The sequence below is a fragment of the Chelon labrosus genome (genome assembly GCF_963514085.1).
Source record: "Chelon labrosus genome assembly, chromosome: 15".
NCBI classification, from domain to species: domain Eukaryota; kingdom Metazoa; phylum Chordata; class Actinopteri; order Mugiliformes; family Mugilidae; genus Chelon; species Chelon labrosus.
The window spans coordinates 16,486,482-16,514,197 of record NC_140348.1 but is presented as its reverse complement, the minus strand read 5'-3'; the positions used below and the strand labels follow the sequence as shown (position 1 = coordinate 16,514,197).

At 44.0% G+C, this 27,716-nt stretch overlaps 1 protein-coding gene across 1 annotated transcript; it reads right to left on the bottom strand.

Moving 5' to 3' along the window:
• Positions 1-226: 226 nt before the first annotated feature.
• On the bottom strand, positions 227-23,835 carry LOC311500199 (vinculin-like). The gene is made up of 22 exons (XM_084561449.1): positions 23,020-23,835; positions 16,186-16,256; positions 14,866-15,016; positions 14,153-14,261; positions 12,972-13,094; positions 12,291-12,451; positions 10,634-10,724; positions 10,392-10,539; positions 10,153-10,306; positions 9,685-9,860; positions 8,633-8,823; positions 7,664-7,863; positions 7,254-7,382; positions 7,006-7,155; positions 6,790-6,898; positions 6,345-6,647; positions 6,134-6,258; positions 5,789-5,974; positions 4,599-4,775; positions 3,427-3,630; positions 3,241-3,345; positions 227-2,091 (listed from the first exon to the last, which is right to left on the bottom strand). The coding sequence occupies exons 1-22, from the start codon at positions 23,185-23,187 to the stop codon at positions 1,945-1,947; spliced, it is 3,378 nt and encodes a 1,125-aa protein (XP_084417575.1). The 5' UTR covers positions 23,188-23,835; the 3' UTR covers positions 227-1,944.
• Positions 23,836-27,716: the final 3,881 nt, after the last annotated feature.

Sequence of the window (27,716 nt, the reverse complement as noted above, 5' to 3'; positions counted from 1 at the left end):
AGGGAGCCCTTGCCTTTAAATCTGGTTCCACCATTAGGTTAGAATTTATTTTGTTTAACTAATGAAATTCTTATCTTCAAGAAACACAAAAAGTTGCATTTGCTTCAGCTTAGCCTGTGCATTTGGTACCAAGTAGCTGGCATGCTAACATAAGTTAGCATGCCAGCTACTTGGCATGCTAACTTATCTTATGCTAAGAACCTTGCCCTTTTTTCATATAGATATATATAGCCATACTTATAAAACTCGAGTCACAGTAAGAGTCTGACCCCAGTCATCGTTAAAGACTTTTATTCTTCCAAGGCACAGCAGATGTGTTGGCAGGGCTCGAAGCTATCAGAATACATTCAGGGCGTGGATGAACACATCAAGTACACACACATCTACACCCTGTCGCTCTCAGTGAGGGGTCAGTAGTGACTGCTACGTGCTCAGTAGGCCCAAATAAAAATAACAATAATGCAGTTAACATTCTGTGCTGCTATTCAGAGCTCTGACCCTGACCACCACAGGGACGGCTCGCTAATACTGTTTAGGTGAAAGGACTTCACACGGACACACACGCACACACACACATACAGATTCTCCATTTAACATTTAAATTTACCCAGTCATTGTAAAAACCTATTGTTTAGGGAATGAAACATGCATTCACTGATCTAGTTGCATGTAATATTGAGTTATCGTTAATCCCAGACAGAGACGCTAGTTTAATAATTAAAAAAAATATTCTAAAAAAAGACATCTTGTCTTTTTTTGTTGTTCTTAAACCACCGGGGCTGTCTAAAAAAAAGAAAAATCTGCTTTAAAATCTGTTTAAAATTTAGAGGGGGTGGAGAAAGGTAAAACCTGGATGTTAGAAGGCTTTGTCTAAGTTCATTGGTTTTGATCATTTTAGAAAAATCCCAACAGCTCAACTGTTACAGAGTGCAGACACAAAACGCTACAAGTAGGTTAAAAAAAAAGAAGAAAAACTCAAAGCAGAGTAAAAAACATTCGTAATTTCTTTTGCTAAAAAATAACAGACCTCACTAAGTAAAGAAAAGCGGTCTGTATTATTTGTAGTAACCTGGATTTTGAGCTTTAAGAGATTTTTATGAAGCAAAGAAACAAATCCTTTGGCATTATTCACTGTGAAAGTTAAACAAAATGAAAACATAGCTCTGTCTACCTTCCTGCAATCAAAAAAAAAAAATAAAAAAAATCCCTCCATATGATCGACATCCATACATTTTTTTCAGGTTACACAATAACTTTTAAAACTATCATTTGTACCCACTACACTTTTAAACCAGAAGACCTTTTAGTTCTTCAAGTATAAACATCACTGGACAGCAGCAGCGATGCATCACCAGATCTTTAGTTAAGAACAGCGTTAGTACTCAAAGTAAACATGAAGAGCGGAGAGCTCATCGACTCGTACAAGACTAGTGTCGGATGCAGTGAATGAAGCTGAGTGTTCTCCATAAAACAAGTATTGTATATACAATAGACAATAAGAAACTTTCACTGAATGCAAAGTAAACTTCATCTAGGAGATAAGCATCTTAGTGCCATAATTCGCCTTTAGAAAATAGAAAAAAATCTCCATGCAAAAAATATATATACCTGGGATTTGGATAAAGTCTTGTAACACAACATACCAAAAATATATATTAAAAAACTGTCTCCAATAAGCCTGCGTGATTCCACAGTTACAGATAAAGGGAACTGGAGAGCAAAGCCGAACTCACTCCGATAAATGAAACCTGCAAGTCTAAAGCTTCCGGGCGCACACACAACTAAACTACAGCGGAGAAATGGCTCAAAATCCTGCAGTATCCTCTTGAAGTTACGCAAAATGCTTACTCGGGACGAGTCTGCACGCTGCTACTTTTTACTCGAGGTTTGTGCTATCGATGCAGAGTTTAGAGTGTTGCTAGCTTCGGTGGCCGGGGTTTATGTTTATTGGTACCAGGGGGTCTTGCGCACCCAGCGGAGGGTGCATCCTGCATCTGTGCGGATCTTGATGGAGGCTGCTTCTGCTTCTCTGACCGTCTCCTTCACTGACTGCATCAGATTCTGGGCGTTATGGACCAACATCTCTGTGGCCTGGGCAGGGAAACATGCAGAGGTGAAGTGACAACAGAGGTGGGACAAAATGAAACAAATACCTATTCAGCTGTACCGATGAGAGCGTTATTTGAGAAAGTGTAGTCACAAAAGTAAAAGAAAAAAAAGTCCCTTGTCATTGATGGATTATTATGAATGAATTGTTGGCACTGTGAATATTTTACTGCTGTAGCTTGTGGCTGTGGGATTATAATATAAATCTGAGGGCCTGTAATATGGTTAATGATGTAGAAAAACCTAAATGTTCTGCTACATGTATTGCTTCTTGACTTATTTGATAAATTTAGAGGGGACATGTCTCCTCTCTTTGATGGAAGTGTGAGTAATTCACTAACCTTCATTGTACCTTGATTTTAGAACCGCAGTAGTATATTTATGAATAGTACTTCTTTCCCACTACTGTGAAACACTGAACCAATATGTGGAGTCAGTATCCATACAGACATTAAATGGGTCAGGTTTCATTTAATCCCGTTAATGCAGTCAGGGCAGGCCGCCAACTCAGCTTTTAGTGCAATAAGATCGCTGTGAGGTACACCGATCAGGCATTACATTATGACCACCTTCCTAATATTGTGTAGGTCTCCCTTGTGCCTCCAAAACAGTTCTGACTCAGAAAATGGACATGGGCCTTCTGAGGGTGTCCTGTGGAGTCTGGCTACAGGATTTTGTTAGTGGGGGGCCTTTGGGTCTTATGGGTTGAGGGGAGGGGCCTCTGTGGATCATCCCACAGATACTTGATCAGTTTGGGATCGAGTGAATAAGGAGGTCAACACCTTGTGCTGTTTTTCATGTTTTTTTTTTAGTTGTTCCTAAAACGTTTTTGTGTGTTTGCCTGTGTCAGGCTGCATCCTGCTGGGGATGGCTGCTGCCATCAAGGTGTGTCATTGCTATGGGGTGGGGGTGCTTGGTCTGGTCTAGGTGGGTGCTACATGTCTAAGTAACATCCACACAAACCCCAGGTCCAAAAGATTCCCAGCAGAACATTACAATGCTACAAGATGGTCAATGTTATTTACTTCTCCTGACAGCGGTCATAATGTAATACCTGATCGTTGTATGTGTCTGCAGAGATTATTTTAGTGCTACTCTGCATAGTTAGATGCTCTGGCGGTTTTGTGTGTTTACCTGCTCTGACTCCTCTTCACTAATGTTTGTGCGTCCCAGCATGGTGGCTTTGACTGTTGAGAGGATCTTCAGCTGAGTGCTGATGGTAGGGATTCGTTCACACACCTTTGGAAGGAGGGAGATGAGTAAATAGTTTCTGACACTGAGGATTTTTTTCAGTATGTGTTTGAATGAGTGTGTCCTCACCTGCAGCAGGTTCGTTCTGATGCGTCTGTCGGTGCACTGCTTGGCCACTTCCTTAGCCAGTCTCGTCACTTCGTCCGAGGCCTTGGCGATGTCCTTGGCGCACTGAATCAGCGCCCGCTTGTTCCCGCTTCCACCGCGCACCAGCCGAGACATTTCTGCCATTAGCAGAGCCATCCGCTTGGCCGCCGCGATGATGTCGTTACCCTGCGAAGAATGGGGCGGAGTTGGAGGAGGAAGACGAGCTGTGATCAGACGAGCATTCCTTTGGATAAGAGGTCTGAATGGAAGAATTTTATTTCTCTGCACATTTGTCAAAGGATTCAATGTAGGACAATGAAAGCAGTGGCATCAAACACTTAACATAAGTGTTTCGTATTAATGAATTATAAAAGCAAGGCAGACATTCAATGTAAGCGTGTTCAGCTGCATGCAGTGTCAAAGCAAGTTACCACATATCCTTCAACCCTAATGGAAGACGATATGTAATCTATTCATAACTGATCTTCTCACCGTCTTCCTCCGATAGCAGTCAACTTGAGGTTAATACCCATGAGGTGAGGTTCACAGTGCTGTAGTGATTAGTACACACCCTGAGACTAAGAAGCAGAGGCAAGTGGTCGTACTGGGTAAGCAGGCGGTCTAACATAAAAGCTACATCACCCGGGAGTCTTTGGGAAACTGTCATCCTTGACTTCACAGGTTGTCCAGACAACGAGTGACTGACAATGAGATGGAGCGCCTGGCTCCTCCTTTGAACCACTTTACCTACTTGAGAAGCCAGTTCATCCACGTGCTGCAACAAACAAACTTGCCATTCCCACAGTCCTTGACCTTTTAGTGCAACCTTAGCATGGCCTCAGCCGCGTGTCAACCATGTCTGAGTACAATGCAACGACAGTAAAACAGCAGCTGCAGCTGGTTGGAGGTTTCCATGGTAGTGGCAGATGCAGAGCTCATTGTTCGCACAGCCCCGGCCACTGTCAGCTAGTGCTCCAGAGGGGTGTTTTCTTGTCCTGCGGGGCTTTCCACTATGTGATGCATTCATCTGTTTGCATGCGTGGATGTATGTGTGAGTGTTTGGGGTCAAACGGTACATTACAACCCTCCCTTTGTTGCTGTCTGACCCACATCTGGTTGAATGTGTGCGCTCATGAGCATGTATGTGCGCAGACCTTGCTGGACCACTTGCGCGCCTCCTGGTGGAGAGCCTGGGCAGCTGCCAGAATGGGTTGATTGACAGGCTGGTTGGAGGGCATCATCAGCAGTTCTGGCTCATAGTCATCCTCACCATCAGTAAACTCATCTTCATCATCTACCTCCCTCTCCTCTACTGCCTCCTCATCCTCAGGCTGGGCCAGGCAGGGGGGGGAGGGGGGTGTTGGTGGTTGGAGGAGTAGGATTGATTGGGATGGGAAGGAAAGGGAGGGGGGCAAAAGGGGGTTGGGAAGAAGAGGAGGAGGAGGAGAAAAAAAGGAGGAATGTGGAGAAGGAGGGGAAGGAGAAAGCCGGGGATGGCAGGAAGGAAGGAAGCATGGGAAAAGTAGGCATTTAGTACAGTATGAGAGGCACTGGATGGTAGATCAAAGGACAGGAGAATCACAGGAAGGAGGAGGATACAAGCACAGAGAAGGTGCAGGAACAGGGGAGGGGGGACTTGGACGCACAGGCATAGACGGGTTTGAAAGGGAAAAAAAAGAGGAGCTGGTTTGGGAAGGAAGCAGGTGGATGATGTCCCAGAGGCAGCAGCTGACAGTTTATGAAGTATTTGCATAATCAAATAAGGTAACCAAAACCAGTGGTTGGCGCCCGTTCTAGTTTGTTTAAGAGTGTGCTGGAGTGAGACCCAAGGCTTTTATGAAAGACTTTTAGCACCTGGTTTCCAAAGATACCATAAATGTGCAGACCATAAAACAGCTGCAGAAAGATGACAAGAGGAATTCCTGGATAGGAATATTTACACAGACTAACTCTCCCTATATGCACACAAAAATATCTGGATGCATGCATACAAAACATTGGCACACAGGGATTGGAGGAAACACAAAGTCTACTCCTATAGATGGGGGTGGAGCTCGATCGTCTTCTACGCAGACGACTGTTTTTCTTATCTTTCCTTTGTGCATGTAAGTGTTCATGTGTAAGCCATTACAGAATTACATGCCCACACCTTGAACAGATGACAGTTTCCAGTTTTCCTCTGAAATTGGAATCGAGTCACTGATCTCCATATTTCAGGACGATCTCATGAAATTCACATTTACACAGAACTGAAGAAGTAATATCCTGCAACCATAACTGTAAGACAGTAAAACATAAACCTGTGTGGACTTTATTTTTGAAATTTGTGTTTGTGTGAACTGACCTTGCTTGACCACTTGCGTGCCTCGTCGTGCAGCTGCCTGGCTGCCACCATCATGGGCTCGCTGAGCACCTCTCCGACCTTCTGCTCTGGGAACTCCTCATCCTTTTCCTCTGGAGGGGGAGGCCTAGGTGGAGGCACCTCACCCTCTGGCAAGGGGGGCTTGGGTGGCGCACGCTGATCACTAACCTGGGAAAATACATATTGGCGTAGATATACGTTTGTGTGGTTGTTATTATTTCCACTGGAGAAGTTAATAGCTCAATTTCAGTGATTCTTGGTAAGGAAATGGTCAGCCAAAGGTTTACTTGAATAATCTTGAATATATGTGGGTTTGAATGTGCTTACATGGAGCTGGTCGAGGTCAGGAGGTGGAGGAGGGAAGTCCAGCTCCTGAGGTTGGAAGGCTTCTCTAACTTTTCCAACCGCAGCCAAGATCCTCATGCACGAGTCCAAATAGACTTTCTGCAGACCTGAGATGAAGAAGGTGAAGCACAAAGAAAAGTAGCAAAACCCGTGTCATTCTTTGTCGCCACGTCCTCTTGTGTTCGTCCTTTACCTTTGTCTTGTATGTTCCCAGCCACCGCCTTGGCGTCCATCACCATGGGTGAGATGGTGTGTGAGAGGACGTCCGAGGCATGTTTCACGGCGTCCCTGAACCGCGGATCTTCAGAGTTCTCCACTTCCCTCTTAGCCACTAGCAGGACCCGATTAGCTCGTCTTGCTATGCTCGTTGCCCCGGCAACGAGCATTTGGGGCTGAACATTTGCCATGGCAACTCGGCACTTGTCGATGTCTTTCTTTATCGCCTCTTCGGAAGCGTCTAACAGAGATTTGGTGTCGATGGCCTCATCAACCAGACCTGGAGACACACACACACACAGATACATGTTAACCCTTTTGATCATAATGTGGTTTAGGAAATCGTTACAGGCTGATATAGCATTGCATTTATTTAAAATGTGAAACGGTTGCTTATTTATAATACAAAATAAAATCCTCACCAGTGAGTCTCTCCACATTGGCGATCCACCGGTTCTTCATCGTGTCAAAGTGCTCAGATGCCGCTTTGTTTCCAGGATTCTTCAACAAGATCCGAGCAGCAGATGTCACCTGGACATTAACAAAGATGTCACGGTCAGATTGTGTATGACAGCCAGATATTTCACCAAGGAACTCGTAATCATGCAAATCAGGCACGCCAAAGCAAACAGAGGCACCTGTGGCGTGAGCTCTCTGGCATGTTTCACAGCTGCATGTATGCCCTTTACTGTGCTCTTATTGCCTGATCCCACGGCAGCAGCTTTTTCTGCAGTCGCCCCCAGACGTCCTGCGTGGGTCTCAAAGTTCCCTGCACGCTCTTCGAACACCTTCGGGAAACATAAGTATTAATACTGTCAGACATAATCCTCATATACTGTACAACCAAAACATCTGTATCGCGTAGGGCTAGTGCTACATTTCCGACCTCCTGTCTGTTTGGGGCATCGGGAGGAGCAGTTGCAGCCACGGCCAGCAGTTTGATAGGGGTGGTGGTGTCACTGAAAACATCAGACACCTCCTGGGTTATCACGTCTTGCATGTGCCGTCTCAGGTCCTAGTAGAAGCAGAGAGTGTTGCATCAGTCCACTAGGTGGAGCTCTGCACCAATACTCGTCACTAACACAGCCTGCACCATATACCATTCATACTCAAGACTCCATGTTTTAGTGCTGCAGCATTTGCACAAATATTCTGAAGATTTCATGCTTTCTTTTACTCACATTTTCAAGAAGATATATTTCGCATACTTGGACTTGTGAGTATAGTTTATATAAGTGTATAATGAGAGTGAAGGTTGAGTTTCAGAATGTATGAATCTTCAAGACGTTGAGATACCTTAAGGGCGTCCTGCAGCTGTGCAGCTATCGCCCGTGCGTGAGGAGCCTCGGCCTCACCCCTGGCTGCCATGTCTGCCAAGGCTGTCATAAGAGCCTCTGTTCGGTCGCAGCGTCCGAGCATATCCTGTCGATACGGCCCCAACAGGCCACCCGCCAGCCTCCTCCCTTCCCCAACCATTCCTCTGATCGCTGCCTGACCTGAGGGGTGACAAAGGGCAGGGGTCACACAACACTTATATACTGGCAACCTTGTTGGTGTTAAATAAAACCCAGAAGCGGCCACTACAGGTCCATATTTAGACTCCTGAATGGCATTGCACTATTTTTGTATTTGCCGGAAACGTGGTCTAATACAAAGGAAGAGAAATGATTTCATTATTTCCAGCAAATTACATGACATGTATGCTGATCTCATTATGTTTCTAGGTAATCACAGTTAAGGTTTCATATAGTCATAAATATCTACAGTGGTTTTATCTTCTAAGGAATAGTGGGCAGGTACCTGTGTTCCACTGAAGCATCTCACACTCTGCTCCCATAGGGAAGCATGCGAGAAAATAGGAAACAATCGATTTAATCAGGAATCAGGAAGACAGCATAATAAAGCATGTAAACAATACAATGCTCTCCTAAGTCCGGTTAGTCCTTTAGTGATTCATGCATGAGATACTTCACTCTGGGTATTTAAGGAAACGGGCACAGTCATTTCTCTACCGCACTTAAAAATTTCCTGCTTGAGTAAACTGCCTCTTTGCAGTCACGTCGCACACACCACAAACACCTCACGTCATTCATGATCACATATTTGGTGGCTAACTGCAAAGGCCACCACTTCCTGCCTTGCCCACTTTCACACACTGTTCATCGTCCATGTAGGTGACAAAAGGCACGGAAGGTCAGAGTGTTTATTTTTTGAGACAAACTACTACATCCTCCTTTCGTACCGCCGTCGCCAAAACCTGCTCACCTACTCCTCTGTCGTCCACCCCGGGGTTGTTCACCCAGCGGAGGGCCTGCTCCATCTTCCCCTCCAGGGTGACGGCCGGCTTGGCTGGTCTCATGTTGGCCACTGCTCGGTTGGTTTTGGACTGCAGGTTTAACAGTGCCGCCCCAATCTGCTTTGCCAATGCACGGGCCTCGGGGCTGTCACCTTTACCCCTGAGCCAGAAACAAATGGATGGTTTGAGGGGTGGACAGAACATAGCATAAAAACCACGTGTTTTTAGAAATTATCTTATAAATACAGACCAACCCGTCAAATGTTTAAAGTCTCATTACACCTTCAATAGACACCACCTTAAAGGGTAATACCACTCTTCCACATCAAGGCTGATGCCACTTTTAGTGCAGGAAAAATAAAGATTAAAAAAAAGTTTGTATTAATTGCTTCAGTTGGGAGTGTGTGAAAATGTAGTATTTCTTTTGTGGTCTTGAACAGTCAGTTCTTAAAGGATCACCCAGGGATGATATATCTACTGAGCCACATGCTGTATTATAAAAGTACAATCTGTTCCAGATTAGAAAGTGTTTGATAACACCTCCAAATCCTCCCATGTACTAATGCCTCCACATTTCCTCCTTTTACAGCTCAGATTGCTAGCTCTTGTGTGGATCTGCTCAGCACAAGGATCATTGGGTACGCACATTCTCACTGTCCTTCACAGAATTGTGGCACAATTTAGAAGAAAAATCTGATGCATTAGAAATTTATTTCAAATATTAAAGCCTGTTGTTAAAATAAGTGGTATTTCCCTTTAAACTCTTCAGTTTTATTTCTCAAGCTGTTCCCGACCCTGCATACAAACACCTTGACCCCAACACACCGTATTCAAATGGTTAGAAACCTTATTGGAGGACTGATGCCCAAAGTTGACAGGCAACAACACAATTTCCAAGCAGATAAAATATTGGTGCTATGATGTTGCAGCCTTTGCCTAAAAAAAAGAGGTTCTAAGGATTACACAATGTGTTCACAATACATCCTTGATCGTGCATGTGTGAGAGGAGGGAGGAGCATACTGTCTGCGTAGCTCCTTGAGCCTGGCGGCGAGCCCTGCAATCTCACTTATGGAGCGCAGGATGTCATCCCTCTCTTTGGGGTCTTCACACAGATCGGCGATGCGTTTGGCCTCTGCCAGTAGCGCTCTGATGTTCTCCTCCCCCTCAGGACCTCCGTTAGGATCAGCCAGCCATGCCTAGAAATGCACATATGCTGCATGACGCAATTTATATTTGATGAAATAAGAAACAAAGACCTTCACAAAAACACTACAAGGATGATAAAGGTGACTAATACTGTAGATTTAACTCCTTGAATATCTGAACAGCTAGACGAGCACTCAGTTGAAATGTGTTTGTTACCTGAAGGACATGTACAAGTGTAAAATAAAACCACAAGTTGGAAAATAAGTAGAGCAAGGGGGACACAAATGGGACAAATATAGTACAGAGAGGAGGCATCATTCTCCTGTTGTTTTTCTGTCTGACCTGTGCAGCATCCAGCCTCCTGGCTATGGCCTGCTTGGCATTGATTAGAGCCTCCAGCCTGCGCGCAGCACTGTCCACTTTGCCAAATAACAAGTCTAAGCCCTGTGAGCACTGGCCCGCTCGCTGCATACACCCCGGGGTCGGGCCCTGGCCTCTGTCAGAAAAGACAAACGGACTCCGCTGAAGCGTGACAACGAAACACATTACACGGACACAGTAAAGAGAACGGAAAACAATACCTGGCTCGTAGATCCGCAATCTGGTCCGTCATTTGTCCCAAAGCCTTAGAGGTTGCCAGAATGTCTTTCCTCTCCTTCCCGGCACACAGCTCTCCCACCTTACCAGCTTCGTCCAGTATCACTCGCAGTGCCACCTCGCCGGGGTCTCCTAGTATGAATGAGATTGTGGAGTGACATAAAGCTCTGATTAGGGGTTTTAGCTGGAGACAAACGAGAAAACACACAAACGGATAAACAGCTACCTGGCTGTCCATGAGGGTCTCGGAGCCAGCTTTTAGCCTGCGCCATCTTCGACTCAATCAAAGCAAGAGACCTCCTCAAAGCCTCCATATCCTGAGGTGCAGAGAAAACACAGCTGTTGTTTAGCTTTATTTGAACAGCAGGGGGCATTAATTAAAAAGATATGATAATACATTACGGCATTGGTCACTGATTTCTGCTTTACCAATAATGTAGTACAATAACCTGCAACTTAAAAACTGAGTATATCTTGCATATGTTGGAGTCTATTTCCAGCTGTGGATTAATAAACATTTTGGGGTCAAAGTCAGGGTTTATGGCTCCAGAGTGCCGTATATAAAATAAACTACATTACCTGTGTTCACGGTAATGAGGGACCATGAAATCATTTAATAATTTACCATGAAAAAAGACGCTTGTAAAAACAGAAGCCGTCATGCTGTATTTTAAAGTAGGACCTACAGTGATTAACTGATATTTAATTAAAAATAAGTACTGATTATAAAGGAAAAAAAGAGGCATTTGTACCATTTCACATCTAAAATGTCACCAACTCTTCCACTGCCTCATACCAGATGGGAAGCAGAAAGAAGTGTTTTCCAGCTCAGAGAAGAATGAACCGCTTAAGTGGAACCGTTCAATACAGCCCATCTATTATGGATGTGTCTGGACACCAACCATCTTATTTCTATAATTCATGACCCAGGAGGACGGCAGTCATCGTGTGCCAGTGGTTTCCCTCGCCCACTGACAGTAAGTGCTTATCACAGCTCATACACGGAGTATGCATGTTTTTTTCCACAGCAAGAGCACACACATACAAGCACACAAACAGATAGATCATTGTCTGAGGAAGTTGTGTGCAGAGAAACATGCAGGGTTACAGGTTCGACTAGTGAAACAGATCTTTTTACCATAAGTGATCTCATTGCTCTTTCCTTAAATAGTTCCCAAAAGCGTCCAAGACTCTTACTATCCTACTGACAGCTTTATCAGTGAACAGTGAACACTAAGAGCATGATAAAATAAATATACCATGACAGAAGACAGGCTGAATTTCTGCAGTTATTGTTAAAGATAAGTAATTAAGCTGAACAACTGTCATCTGTTTCAAGCCATTTGACTCAAATGGACATCTAGAGACAAACAGATGCACATGTAACGACACTGTGATGAAGCACTGAGCGTCATCACATCAGGTAACAGTCAGTAAAAACACATGGCACACTTACTGTTAAATACCAGCGTGACAGATATACAGTACATATATATGTAAGCAGGTGGACATGGTTCCTTTTCTGTCTCTCACACACATACACACTTGCATGCTGGAAACTGCAGAGGGGGGAGAGAAACAGGCTTACCTTCTACAGGGAGGAAAAGAATGGAGGAGGAAGGTAAAGAAAGAAAAGAAAAAAGAAAAAACCAGGAGTTATACTACCGAGCAAAACTAAAAGTGGAGTCAGAAAGTGAAGAGTGACTTTTTTCGGAGATGCATCTCAGTGGGACATGTTGGCAGAGTGCGTCGTTACAGTATGTGTGTGAACACGCGCTGCAAAACAAAATCTGTAGACATGTGGGGCTTTTTGAAGCAGCTTTTTTGGAGTGGGGTGGGGGTATAAAATGAGGGAAACCTGCAGCATGCAGCGTAGGTCGTACCTTATTGGCCCAGGCGTCTTCATCCCACGTGGTGAGCTGTAAGACCCTTATGATCTCATTGATTTCAGCGCTCATCTTTTCAAAAGTGAACTTCCTGTTCCGCTCTGCCTCCTCAACGCCAGCGCCTCGGCTGCTCTTGGTTGCGACAAAGATCTTAATAGCTGAGGATAGAAATACGAGTATTATTAAGTCATGAAGGACCACATAGATTAAAGACTGTGTTTGGCCTCCACCCACTTTCAGAGTGCAAAGTGTTTTACTTTGATCGTTACCTAGTCACCACAGTCTCAAGCTGGGTATTAATATGAGCTTTTTCAATGAACAGAACTGTTTTATCTTATAAAACAACACAAAGACCCGTAGGTGTGAACCAGTATTAGATTGCTGAAAGATGCTGAAAGGGTGACGAAAACTGCAGATTATCTGCGCGTTTATTGGTATAAACTATGCTCTTTAGTAATAATAATAGAATAATGTGATCTGGTTTTAATAAAACAGCTCTTCTTTGTTGGTGCAGGATGTGCGGTATGAACGGCGCTAGCAGAGCTGCCAGTGGGCGATGTATGCGTGTAGTCAGCCTAATGACTGTAATTATCAGCGTTGCTATAACAACTGTTGGATGCTCGATGACCTGCGCTGTCGTTCGCCGGAGCACAGTCCTACACACACACGTATACACACCTGAGATGAGAACGGGCAGCAGCTCCTTGACAGTGTTCATGGAGTTGACCAGCATCTGTCTGTGTTCTTGGTGCGTCAGCTCCTGCTGCCTCTCCTCAATCATCTTTGACATTTTGGTCATCCCTGCAGAGGAAACAATGGGAGAGCGAAGGAGTTAGAGACAGAACGCAGAAGCTGTTATTGGTTTATAACTATCTGACTAGAACAATCAGATCCTCCAGTGAGTGGTTCCAACACATTCTAACATTGTTAGTTCGCGAACGACTGATCTCGCACAATGGCAGCGTCGGTCAAGTGTGAGGAATCCTTGGCATCAGATTACCTCCAGCTCATTATGCTACAGAGCACCGACAACACAACTGACCTGTTGCCGCTGATGATAAATAGCCTGTTCATGTCGATGAAAGGACTCCTTAATTACAGCGTCTTAGTGTCAAAGGAGCAGTCAGTGGTTAATTTAGTTTTATCATCGTGACATACGGATCGTTAACCCAAAGACTCGTCTCAAACAAAGGTCGATTTTACCATTTTCTGCTTTGTGAGGCTCTTAGAAAACAAACCCATCACATACAAAAGGTTTCACGCATTCTTTATGTATTTATCATTTATGTAGTTTTATCAGCAATGTAAAAGGATACTTTAGGATACTTTAGGATACTACTATTAAAAGTAATTTCATTCAGCTTCACTATTTCATTGTCTATCAATCTGCTAATGGCCGTCTTGATTAATCAGTAGACAATTCAAAAAAGAAACTTCTAGTTGATATCTTAAAACAAGTTGTTTTGTCTGACCAGTGGACTAAACCAAAAACTATTAATTGTTCACCAACTCTCTGATTAATTAGAAAAATGTTCTGAACTGAGACACAGTGCCTCTCCTGAAACACTGCTGCTGCAGACTGTGGGCTGTAGATTACTGTGTGCATTTATTGCTCACTTGGATTAGTAACAGTAACAGTGAAACATAATCTTTTATTTTCTTATGCGGATCAGCAGCCCCGCCCTCGCTGGCGAGTTTGAACGGGGACTTTTTTTTAACAAGGATTCCGTGACTTCCAGTTTTAGTCAAACTGTGTGACACTCTGCCCTTAAAGGGACTTTTTTTTTTAGGAAGAACACAGAGTTGTCTTCACTGAGCAGGAGTTATAAAAGAGAGCGTTCAGAAAAGCTCCTGCTGACCTGGTCCGAGGTTCTTGGTGTAAGTGATGAGGTCCTCCATGGTCTCCACCACTTCGGCTACTGTCAGATACTCTAAGATGCCTTTACACACACGGATTATCTTCCGCACCTGGGGCACAAAGGACACAATCATTAAGCACCTTAGATCACTTATAAAGGCATAAAACACAAACAGAACTGGTGGCTATGTTAAGAGACAAATTTTATAATAATAACAACGAAATTCATTCTGTTCGTGAACTGTTTTTAGACACTGATTAAGTTAATCTGTTGGTTGTGAGGTGTCTTTTAGTGTGTCTGCGTGTGTGTGTGTGTAGTCTTGTGATGTACATCTTGTGACTGCGAGTAGCTGCTCTTTCAAAAATGAGGCTAGTGATGAGACATGGTGAGCATAATCACGTGGCCAATGTGATTCTACTTATGGAGCTGCCATTGAACGCTTGCAACAAACACACACACAAACACACACCGGGGCAGGCAGGCAGCCACACGCACAAACACACATCCTGAGTTATGACAGAGGGAAGTCATTTGATCTCAGTGATTAGATCTGGCTGCATTTGAGACTCTATCACAGCTCTAAGCAAGAGTTCCTCCTTCCTCTGTGCAGCTATATAAGGCTTTATTTCTCTGAAAGATGCCAGTCGTCTGAAGCACAAGTGATTATCAGGACACGTGTGTGGATACAAGCAGGCAAACACACACAAACACACCTCTGCCTCATCGAAGGTGAGAAGGAGGTCGGACGTTCCAGACAGTATCCCTCTGGATCCATCGATCAGGTAATCTCGTGCAGGGACAGAGTATGGATCCGCCTTCAGCATCTGAGCTGCCTGGACGAGCTTAGAGCTGGAGTTCTCCACCCTGAAAACATACAGCCGGATTAGGACATTGTAACCAATGCATACCAATAACATCAATCAATCGCCTTGTAAATCACAGATAAGACCTGACATTCATAAAAAAAAAAAAAAAAAAAGCAAATCACTACATAGCTGAGGGGCGAGGCTTACAATGTGTCAGGAAAGGCTGCTCTGCTGCACAGAAGGGGAAGTGTGTTGCGCAGTTCGGGACATATCTGAAGAGATTTCTTTCTATTATTTTCTAGGTTTTGCGCTTTAAAGATCGTCTCCCCTGAATGAAAGAGCTAAATCTGTGAATGTCTCGCAATAAAATCTGGGATTCAGTTCATAGAGATGTCTATAGGGATTCTAAATGATTGACTTCTGAAACAAACAATTTAAGTTTAAAAAAAATCTTGTGGTCTCATTTTCAAACTTGGATCGCCTTCGCCTTAGAGATCTGCGATAAGCTTAGCACGTAGAAGGCGACGGAGTTTAAGAGCATTAAAAAAAAATCCAGGTCCCTCCTCTTTCTGACCCCCATTGGTCAGGGTATCAATGGCTGCTGGTTCATCTATATTTAGGCAGGTTCACATTCCCACATGCCCCCTCCAAAGCCCTGTGAGTGAGATTTATGGTGCAGTGCCCCATGTATGTGTGATCGAGCAGCGAGAGAGCGGCATGTGGATCTCCTTGAGGTCTGGACCCCTGAAAATTTAATTGGAAACTGACAAAATGAACGAACAAATGAAATGAGTGAGAGAACAAGCAGTAAACAGATGAATGTACATAAAAATACAACACATTCAAGCAGGCAAGCATAGCTTTATGTCCCAGAACTGCTGAGTAGGAGCTCACAGCCAGCAACCAGAGTTCATGTCAGCTCTTTGGAGGCAAGCTGGAAAACAACAAACAGCCTCTCAGCGGTCTGGATGCAGGAGCCGGACGGTCACCCGGCCTCAGCCTCAGAAGTGGCTCTTTGTTGAAGCTGGGAACGCCGCCATGTTTCCTAACACTGAATCGCCTGGAATCCTCTTTTTAACAAGTTCTCTGTCTGCTGAGATAAAGTGGATCGTTTCCATAATTTTGACTCTGAGAGGCTGTGGGTGAGAGACGGTGGGAGGAACACAAAGACACAACAGAAGTTTTCTTTCTTCCAAAGCAGGCACGGTGCGGCAGACACGGACTTACTTAATGAAAGCAGGAGGCATGTCTCTCTTCATCAGCTGGTCTTCTGTTGTTTGAACGGTTTCCTTCCCCACCTGCAACAGATGGATATTTCATTATCATTAGCTGCCCAGGAAATGGTATTCAAGCCAGCCCTATTAATAGCGTGATGGGTGCGTATCAATTCACACCTATTTCAACCATGCATGCATGTCATATCTGGGGAAGCAGCTCGCGCCCCCGGTTGATTCTGCTGTCTATTATTTGACGTGAGGACAATTTGGAAGAGAGACATTCACGTTGTCCTCCAAGAAGTGAAGATCTGTAGCACACCTGACTTCACTGACAGTATAGAGTCAACGAGAAGGACTGTAATGATTTCCAACATTAAATCAGGCACAAATGTTACTCGACATGGTGACAATAAACGTAGCGCGTACGATTTTTACTGAATAAATGGAACTTGGCAGACATAACGATGAGTATTGATTTTTCTTTCAGAGTCGCTGGATATTTCCCGCCATCTGTGACCCCTCCGAATGTTTCCATGCCTTCAGACTCATTTCCGTACATTAAGAACATTTTGTATTTATGTGCAGTGGTTGTTTTAAGCAATTTACTTTCAGTGCAAAGAAACACTGTCACTCTGATGCTGGCTCCATTTGGGTGATTTAAATATAAGTAACTATAACTATTTGGTACTGGCTTGTAAATCTTGACTTTGTAATGAAACACTGTGGAAACACAGAAACTGGCTCCATACAGCAAATTGTGCAACTTAATTTACATGCTGTTTGACAGCACAAGCCAAAAATATGGACACCACAATATGCGGCATAATATTTTCATTTGAAATCTTAACATTGTCTGCAAATGTTTGAGGTGAGATACGAGTATGACACAGTAGCTCTGTCAAAAACAAGAAACACAGGAGCCCTGAATCCCGCCCGGAGACTACAGACCGCATAAATCACGCGCAAACATATACAAAGGCGCGCTGAGTAGAATATCAATCACATCCAACTAAACAGCGGCAGCAGGGTGACGTTGCTCTTTTCTCCTGCAGATGTTCAAATAAGTGATGCAGCTGGCTGAAAAAAGCCATACTGCTCTCTCACAAGAGACGCAACCTATAACACACACGAGTATGCACCCACTCGCAGACACACACAAACTCGAGATGCAATTACAGCGAGATGATGACATCAATCTCTCGCTGCTGCATCAGTGAAATTTGGTTAATAGAGTTTCTGGCTCCAGAGACTCAGGAAACAGCCGTCACACAGAACATATCTGAGGTCCAACAGTCTCCTCTATGCGTGGGTTTTATTTATTATTTTATGGACAATATTGTGGACATCAATTCGTGCTTTGGGGTTTTGCTTTTCCTGGACTAATGTTGCAATTTCAAGCCGCGTGCCAGTATGCGAGTATATTTAGTGTTTCCATCAGTGATCAATTAAGCTACCAGCAACCACCCATGAGGACCAAAGGTTCTAAACTGAGACTGTCAAACATCATCATTGAAGTGATGAACTACACCGGTGGTTACTCCTATGTGCCTCTGAGTATGTAGCAGTAACTGTCCTTTTACATCCAGTAGAAATTACTTTGAAACTGCTTAGTGAAATGTCACAGAAAAGATGGCAAAGACAAGTGAAGTGAGCTCAGAGAGAAGAACAAAGCATCCTCCGCAGTACTGTCAAAACATTCTCAAATGGAGGACGTGCTACTTTAAACATTAGAGACGCACAGAGACCTAAAAAAGACTAGCAAAACATTAGAGCACGTAGTTGTGAGTACAATCAAGAAAAATTACCAGATACAACTCAGTTCACAGGATCAGCAAGTATGGGTGCATAGGGGAACAGATTTGGCGGAAATTATTCATGAGCCGGAAGAATACTACCACTGGGATAAAATCTGCTAACGAACATGTCCAGCAACGCTGCATCTGTTGGGGATGTGTGAGTCCACGATTCTTACCACAAACCACTTAAGTTACAGTCAAGCACTGAGGTGCAAACGTCCAAATCAAGGTAGGTTTTCCAAAAGATACGCTTTGTTAACTGGAATTTGGGGTGCAGACTTCAAGAAATCAACCAAAAAAGTAATGTGATTGAAGCATATGTTTCAGCAGGATAATGATGTAAAGCACCAGCCCCTGTTGATTTAACAAATTCCGAGTGTCAGAACAGCTCTCCCACAGCCCTGACCTAAATCCTCATGGAGCACCTGTGGGATGCCATGGAGGAAAGACATATCAGCTTGTTGATGCTCTAGTGTGGATACGCTAAAAGCTTTGCTGGCTGAAGCGCGAAGGAAACTCACACAGAAACAATTTGGTTCCAAGCAGATGTTGTCAAGCAGTTCAACTAAACAATAAAACATCTGGGATCTTAAGGGAAGCCATGATTGGATATCAGAGTTCTGTTTGTCTGTCATCTCCAACTGTTTGTCTATAGTTTCATAATTTAAAGCATAGCTAACCAGTTTAATGGAATATTTCTCATGTGTTTTGAAATAGATGTAATTTTACTGGACATTTTGATGTTTAATGCGATAAAAGTAATATAATAATATAAGAGCGGCTTAAGTGTCCTAAAACAGTGTATACTTCAGCAGGCTGCCATGGCCATTTGCCTTGTGCATCAACTGTACATTAGTCAGTGTTATACTTCTGTTACTGTGAGAAGTCACAAACATTGAGATGTGTCTTGTATAAAAAATGCACGGAGATTTCCAAATCCAAATTGCAAGGAATGCAGCTCTGCAAGTAGAGCGCACTGCACAGCAAACCCTCCCCCAGACGGACACTACGAGTCCCATCAGGTGACTGATCAAAGAGCCGCGTGAGCTCCAGAGTTTCCTGTAAGCGGCAACACTCTGTATCGACTGTTCAATACATTATTAATGCACAGTTAAGTGGTTTGCTGGACACGCTGGCAGCGTGTTGTGTGTGCGGTAGGACGTCCTGAAAGCTGCGACTGCTTCACAAGGAAGTTAATCACAACTGACACTAAACACTCGGACTCACCCGAGACTCACAGGATCAGCTCTGATGGAGGTGCAGTTTTTGTACTTTCATTCTGAGAACCATTTGTTTAGGATTATATATTACATGTTAAAATGATTATTTTAGAATGTCATGACATCCTGGTTTTCACAAACAAGTCATGCACCATCTCACATTTTTTCATTTTAGCTCTGATTTTGGTTTCCAACAATCCCCAAGGGAAATATCTGAATCTTTGTTGCTAAATACTCCAATTTGTTCACCAGATCACTGACAGTTTTCTGCTGTTCAGTGCTGAGCAGGTACTTTTTTCTAAAAACAGCTAGTACTGCTGGAGAGTGAAAAGTGAGAGAAAGTTACGGGTAGTAAAATTAAAGCAAAGCGCTGAAATGTGCCAAAACATTGTGTGAAGCTGGGACTGTGGGACCAACTTGGTTATGACACCTAGTCGTTTCATCTATTGCACATACAAAAACTGAACCACTCTGATTATTAAATAAGAGAATAATGCTCAACTTCACGTACATTAGGCCAGTCTTTTGAAATTGTCAGGATAACTTAAAGTGATACAGAAATAGAGCAGTACGGCATCAAGACCTAATATAAGAAAATCTAAACAAGAAAGAAAGAAAGAAAGAAAGATGAGGACTTCCTGAACCCTGTGATGCCAAATATGTCCATGTTTAGTGCAATCGCGTGTGTGCGTGTGGGTAAACCAGAAAACGAGAAGCAGTCGAGCTTAAGGACATAAACACTTTGCAAAATGGATGTAATACTCAGCCAGTCAATGGGTGGATTTTATCACTGCTAGTAAAACCTTTTACAATTCTGCTGTTTATTAATATAAGCAGGGAGTAGATTTGTGTAAAGCAGACTGAGAAGCAGAGGGGACATGTGGACACACAGCCAGACAGCCTCATCCTGTGTCTGCCAAAGAACGAGAAGAGATGGCTCATATTTACATGGAAGAGCAGACTGAGGACAGTTGGTGTGTGTGTGTGTAGAAGGGCGGACCGAGGCCTGGCAGACTCTCGTTTGAAGACGCCAGAGACACTTTCCCTCCCTCGCAGGGTGCCGGCGTCCAGCTGAAAGTGTCGTTTTCTCTTCCTCTCTCCATCCCGCCTCTTCTTCTTGACTCATTCCGCACCTCGCGGCTCGACGGTTCCAGCCGACGGTCTCACCGCTCCCCGCATGCCTCCTCTCGCTCTCTTTGGGCTGAGTGTGTGGTTACTTCACTCAACGGTAAATCTATTTATTCCTTCCTCCCCCTCCCCCCCCCAGACATACTCAGGATCTATGTTGACTCCTTCAGGAGCCGCCACTTCTCAAACACCACTGCTCTGTCATCAGGTGAACATCAGCAAGTTTTAACACCAGCAGCAGCAGCATCTTCCGCGTGGTTAGCCCAATCTGCATCAACCCACGCACAACCTCTGACAGATTGAGACTGACACCCATCTTGTGAGCGTTTGTGCGTGTGTGTGTGTGTCTAAGTGTCTCAGTGACCTAGATTTAAGTGCCCCCCACAGCCAGCCCACCCTGGACGTGGTTAACTATGTAATTGTATCAGTGTGCAGTGGGACTCTTGTGGTGAAGCCAGCACCTTGCCGTATACTATGTTATATCCTAGCACTAAATTAGTGTAGACATGAATCAGATGTCTAAAATAAAGTGCTCAGAAGTGCGTCTCTTAGAGCTTTGGGGATCTTTTACACCCAATCAAGTTTATCTACCCAGCAACCAAGTACTGCTGATTTTACAAGCTCAGTTCTCAAGCACCTTTTGTGCTTTCTGTCAACACCATCTTATCACCCACTTCTTAACTCCGGCTCCTCTATCAGCGAAGACATCATCTCTTCAGAACGAGTCTCAAAGCTCGCACCTCCCAAAAAGTTAGCTATTATTGTTATATTAGGTGTTTGGGTGAACTATCTCTTACCTCCGCCCTAACAGCATTTCCTCTGTCTGACACCTTCGTGTGCCGGCCCGCGCTCATCCCTGATCTCTAACTGTAGCCTTGCATCTCCGTCATCCGAGACCCAGCGTCAAGCCCGAGGCTGCCATTAGCCTCCTTCTGCTCACTGTCTGAACGGATCAACTGAGCACAACGACGAGGACGAGCCGAGAAAGAAAAGCGTGCCTGGTAGCAGTGGGGCGTCAGGGACTCGGTCTGGCTGGATGGTATCGCGTAGAAGGGGATGCTTCATTAATACACGGCACGGTGATTGAGTTCAAACGGAGCACCCCGCTTTCATTATCAGTTAATGAGATATTTATCAAAAAGGATCTTGTGTGTCCTTGCACAGGGAGGCAGCAGCAATGACACAACAACAAAAGATGCCATATTCACTTCTAAGTTACTTAAAGGGACTATTTCTAACACTAATTTTTCCTCTTACATCACGTTATTGAGTCCATGTTACACCTACAAATCTCTATAAACCACACCGGGACTTTCTGAATGTACAGATCACAAGATTGTGCAGTTTGTACTCCAGGGTTTTTTACAATAACACTGCAGATCATGATCTGGGGTTGAATGGCTGGATTTTCTCTTTTCTTAGCACTGAAATATATTCCAATCAGTGCTGTGTGCAAAAGTTAAGATGTGATACTTGAAACATATAATATTAACCTTTGCATAATCCAGCTATATCTGCCATACGTCAAAATCTTTCTGACTCATCCTTACAGATGCAGAGGAATTTCACAAAAGCAAGCAAGTGCTTTTAGATTTAACTAGCAGTACCCTTCCTAGAAAGGAAAATCATGTCCACATAAGCAAAATCAAAGAAGCAGACCAAGCCCATCACATCTCGGCATAAAATTTACGTGAAACCAGCTCTTTCCTCACGACGCCAGACTCATAACGTCAGCGTAAGTGTGCCTTTCCTTCTGTCGGCTGCTGATTTCTCCTGAGTGAGTGAAGCCTGGTCGCCCCCGCATCAGTTACGACGACCCTGGATCAGCATTAATGATGTGGCCCCCATTGATTTTTTTTCTGGGCAGTGGAGACATCGGCGTCTCATGTGCACGAAACTACCAAATAAACTCAACAGGAGCAGAGTGGAAGAAACGACAGATGAGGTGAAAGCGAGAAGCGGAGAAGGGTCAAAGAAGTTGGGAAGATGAATAATAGGGGGAGAAGGGCAGAGGTGGGAGTCCTGATAAATGACCAGCGAGCAAGTCTGGTCTCTGTGGAGGCTCTTGTGGCTGAGTTTCTTAATAAACTGCAAAGCCTGCAATAATCTCAGTCTGATGAGGCCGAGAGAAATACAATACAGCTCTTTCTATGGCACAAGTGACATTTAGCATTTTACTGATCCCACAGAGGGGAGAGAGGGAGAGAGAGGGAGAGTGTGTGTGTGGGTGTGTGTGTGTGTAAGAGAGAGAGAGAGATGTGTGATTCAATCAGCACTCGTTTCTTCCGCCCTACAAACTTCATTGAGCTGCTGTCGGATTATCAATCTGGCCAAAGTTTGACATGTGTGCGCACAAATAACTGCAGGAGCCTGTTAAACACGCATGAGCCTCAGCCGACAGTGTGGCAGCTTTATATCACATTAAAATGGCGAGTGAGGCCCATGGTGGCACTTACAGCACCATTTGTCTAAAAGTCGTATATAAAAAAATGAGCTGCTCTGAGGACAGTTTGATGACCTGCTATTCTAATGGCTTATGACACATTAAATAAAGGCTACTGTCAGACCACTTATTGCACCAGTCGGTCTCCAGAAATGCCCTGCGGGTTTGGAAGTTTGGGTGATAAATGTCACTGGATGCAGGCACTTTGACACTGAGCTCACTGTGGATTGACGCCCAGGTTCAAACTCGGGACTCACCCGCACAAGGTTGCTGACCGCCGCCTGCACCGCGGCCACCGGCACCGTCAGATCCGGGATGGCTTTACCGTCCACCTCCCCCTCCTCGTGCATGATGACCAGGTGGGAGATCTGCTGGGCCACCGGCTCCAGGATACTCTCGATGGTCTTGGTGTGAAACACCGGCATCGTGAACGACTTTTACCGCAGCCCCGACAGAAGAAAGGCGGCTGGTCGCTCCAGCACTGATGATCCTCCTTCTCTCCTCTCCTTCGCTCCTCTCCTTCCCCACCGACGCCGACAAATGCAGAGTTGTCAGTCCGGCCCCTGAGAAGAAACCCCTCTCCTCCCGGTGTGCACCGTCTCCTGTGCAGAGCACCTCGGAAAAGGCTGGACTCAGACGGTCGGTGTCCTCCGGTGGGAGCGACCCAAATCGTGACAGAAGGAATCACCGCCCTCCACCCAATCACAGCCAAGGAATACAGCTGCCAAGCTGGTTGGTGTTGGTGCGCACTGACGCTCTCCCTGTACGCGCACACACAAATCATACACACATAAACACACACACAGCACACACACGAATGGGAGCTCTTCCCAAATTACGTCATGCATGCCAGTGGCCCCAAAAAGGAAAGTGTTCGGGTAAATTAATGGGAAGAGACTGGGATTCCAACATATAGGAGGTCTTTGGAGAGGAGGTGCAACAATTACGAGGATGAAAGGTTGTAAACATACTGTGTTGTGGCTCTGCTCCCTGCAGCCTCATAAAGGTCAGCTTCACATCCATGAAATTGTAGACAGCATTAGTTAGGAGAGCACGATCCGCACCACTGTCTCTAATGCTGAAGGAAATGGTTGTTTTTTTCCTCCCCTCTCATTCAAATGAAGCTTCAAACCTACATCTGACACATGATCTGGTGCGTTCATTAAAAGGTGGGTCAGGAGTTCATGTCTCCAGGCCTCAATGTCCAGGTCTAAATAAAGACCAAGGATTCAGTTTGCTGCTGGCAGAAGCTGGAGGAGTCTCAACGATCACTGCACAACACCCCTACGCTGTTTCTCTAACTTGACACAACAGATGACAACTAGATGATCAGCTGTCCCACTGTTTCAGCGTTCACCTCAGACTTTGCATTTAGAATTATGCGTGCATTAAGGTGAGATCATTTACTTTCACTCAGTAAAACTACCTGAGTTAATCTAGTTTATGGAAGCATTTGCACAGGTTTGGTTTCTCTCTTGGAGTTTGTGCATTTGTGTGTGTGGGTGAGTGGGTGAGTGGGTGGTTGGTTCGTTGGATTGTACCTGCTCTTTGGAGCTGAATGTGTTGGGGAAACCAGAGACCCCAGCGGCAAAAACGGCAGTATTCATACCCTTGCATGAGACCCCGTGTTGGCCCTCTGTGTGTGGGTGTGCGTGGACAAGAGGCTGCTTTCCAAACCAGACTGACTAGACACTCTGGTCTTCTCTGGTGTGGTCTTCTCCTCTCCTCTCTCCTCTCTTCTCCTCTCCTCTCCTGAAGAATTGTCCTTAAAGAGGAGTAAGATTTGTACTCGCTGCATCTCAACCCCATATATGGATTGAGGCAGAGTAGGAGAAGCAGTAAAGTAAACTGGCGTCTCTGAGGAATCGAGTGGGGGTAGGACAGCCTCTGACTGGCTCCAGTAGCCCTGTGGTGGACAATCTGTATATGTGGACTTGTCCAAACAGACTTTGACAGAAGACATCGCAGCAGGTTGCTTAGAGAGGTTTTAAAGTATTGCTCTGAGTACTGACGCGACGAGCAGCTGGATTGCAGGTTGTTATACGGCAATAACGTGTACTTAGATGCTTACACTACAATTAATCTGTTTGCCGTAGTTGGATCAGTGATGCTTACAGTTCTTGAGGAATTCTTCTGTCTCTCTTCGGTGTTCTGTTGGAAGTGCGGGGTATTAGACAGAAAAGTGTGAGTCATAAGATGTCTCAAAGGATGTGAGGCTTGGCCTTCTCCTCTCAACAGAACCATGTTTAGTAGAACTACTTTCAACTACACAAGGCTGCACATGGATATAAACCAGTTTCTTAATTGCACTGAAATATAAGTCTCTTTTTAAAAATGGTTAATTCAGTTATAGCATATAATATTCCAAATTGAAACATGGACTGTATTTTATTGACGTTTAATCTTTGGAGACTCCCTGACTGTCAAATAAAATAGATACACTTTGGTTTATAGCCAAATTAAGTGAATAAAAACAACATTAATACGTCAGCGTTTAGGTCATAGAGACTGTTTCTCTTGTTTCCTTATGAACCGTTAATCCGTCTTTTTTCTTTTCTCTCCTTTTTTTGTTTCAGTGTACGTGCTTTTACTCCGGCTTCCTCCCACCGTCCAAAGACATGCTTGTTAAGTTAATTGGTGTTTCTAAATTGGCCGTAGGTGTGAGTGTGAGTGTGAATGGTTGTCTGTCTCTCAGTGTTAGCCCTGCGATTAACTGGAGACCTGTCCAGGGTGTACCCCGCCTCTCGCCCGATGACAGCTGGGATAGGCTCCAGCACACCCTGCGACCCTTAATAGGAAGTAGCGGTTACAGAAGATGAATGAATGAAAGAATGAATGTACGTGCTTTTAGTCTTTAGTCATGTTTCTTACGCTGATATAGCTTTTGTTTAAACAACACCACTACTGTGCGACGCTAGTTTCTCTCAGCCTGTGTCTCCCTTACAATCAGAGGATGAAATATTTTCATAGTGCTGGACTCAGCTGCAGACTCAGAGACACTTACTACTTACACCCTTTGCAATATTCTGGTCTGTGAGACTAGAAACTCATTGGCCTCGGCTCTCCTGTTTGTATTACGTTTGTGGAGATTACAGTAAAAAGAAGTAAACATGCTAAAAAGGTTTTCCTGTTGTCTAAAAGTGAGAGACTCTTTAAAAGATAAGGATAATGAGTTTTTAGAATTATACACACGTCTTGATTATGAAATAGTTTTAAATAAATACTTTTGGCTGCATTGATAGTTGGTTTAGGTAGATCAGCTTCATTGCAAGTAATTCAGGAAACAGCAAATAAGGAATTTAGGCCAGTCGCTGGCAGAGATGAAGGATAAAAGAGAATGGAAGGTTTCAGATGGACTGCCACAATAGACATTCTGGTAGAGGGTAAGTGTAAATAAAATGTGTGGCTAATGAGGGGATAGGGAACAGGTGAGCAGGTGGGTGTGGGGCAATGAAGTGACCAGGACATGCAGGAATGGCTACGGTTCCTGCAGGGCAGATGGGAGTGGCTGATTGTCATGCAACGGGAGAGTTGAGATGGCAGAAGAGCAGACGGCAACAAGGAATGAATGAGTGATTAATGAAAAGATGTAAAGCAGTTTATCTAGTCTGCTCCTTTTAAAAAGGAATAGTAGATAAAAACGACAAGATTCCTGAGATTTACTCCACAAACATTTTGTTTTTTGGCTGCAGGGGAACCTCTCTGTCTCACTATGCAGGTTTTAAACCACGGTGAGAATTATTTGCAGTGCATATTGTGCCCATAAAATGCAAATAGTCTGGAAGAGGCATAACCAGTCTGCTTTCTTATGTGTCATTTGCAGCAAGAATCATCAGCCCTCTCAGCTGAGCTGCCTGCTGCATATGGAGATAAATCTCCTGCAGTAAAGTTGATATGATTGTTGCTCAGTGGAGCAATTCACAGCGCCTTTAGAGAGCTGCTGAGTTTCATCCCACATGAGTTTCTTGACGCTTGGGAGTTTAAAAATCCTGCTTCGACTGACCTCACTTATGAAGCGTTTGTATATCACCTCTGTTTATACTCAACATTTTTTGTGTGTGTGTGTGTGTGATATTCATCATGTTTTTACTATGCAAGTGCTCATGTGTGATTTTGACACAACAGTGCCCTCTAGTGTTTGACTCAGGGACAAATGAACACACACTAAGTGACATTAGTGATAAGATCAGTTCTTGTTTTCATGTTTGTCGTGATTGCAAAATGCAAATGCACCAGACCTTGTCTTTTATAATTTTTATCTTCTACTTAGTTCAATAAAATCTCAGTTGTTAGGAGCACATTTATGTGCTTTAGAAACAGCTCACTGATTGTCTTTATGAACACAGTATGCTACATTCACTTGCCACTTCATTAGGTACACTACTGTAAATAAATACATTTAATCTAATTTAACAGTCCTGCACTAAATCCTTGCTTCATAAAGATTATGGTATTCCGCATTTGTTTAAAATAGCTGAGAGAGATTTTGTTTCAACTGTGTTTTCATTGTAGAAGCTGCAGTTTGTGGTATTATTGAATTGTATTGTGTTGTACCGACACATGTTTTTGACAACCCTGAGCTATTATTTTCATAACCTCGTTTGGCTTGGCTAAATATGGGAAACACTGTGTTGTGTTTACGTCAATACAGTTTAACGGCACCACAAATTACATCCTCCAAAATGATCGTACAGTTGAGTCACTACCTTTTCAATGTAAACCGGACTTTATATTAGTCATGAAGGGAGGTTTAGTTCAGGACATTTATATTTCATGTGGTGTCAAGCACGTATGCGAAGGAGACATCGACAAATGTGGGGTTTGATAAAAGAGGCACCATGATCATGTAATGCAAAATATTATATTTATTAGTTATATAAAAATGCTCAACAGCAGGGCCAGCCTTCTTAAAGAGAAAATACTTATTAACTTAGATAAATAACAGCTTGTTTTT

What these genes read in the sequence shown, in the direction of transcription:
- LOC311500199 (XM_084561449.1), bottom strand. Translation starts at nt 23,187, where the DNA reads ATGCCGGTGTTTCACACCAAGACCATCGAGAGTATCCTGGAGCCGGTG. An exon ending in TCACCTTCGATGAGGCAGAG is followed by an intron (nt 14,262 to 14,865) that starts GTGTGTTTGTGT and finishes TTTGTGCCCCAG; the next exon opens with GTGCGGAAGATAATCCGTGT. An exon ending in ATTGCGGATCTACGAGCCAG is followed by an intron (nt 10,307 to 10,391) that starts GTATTGTTTTCC and finishes CTTTTCTGACAG; the next exon opens with AGGCCAGGGCCCGACCCCGG.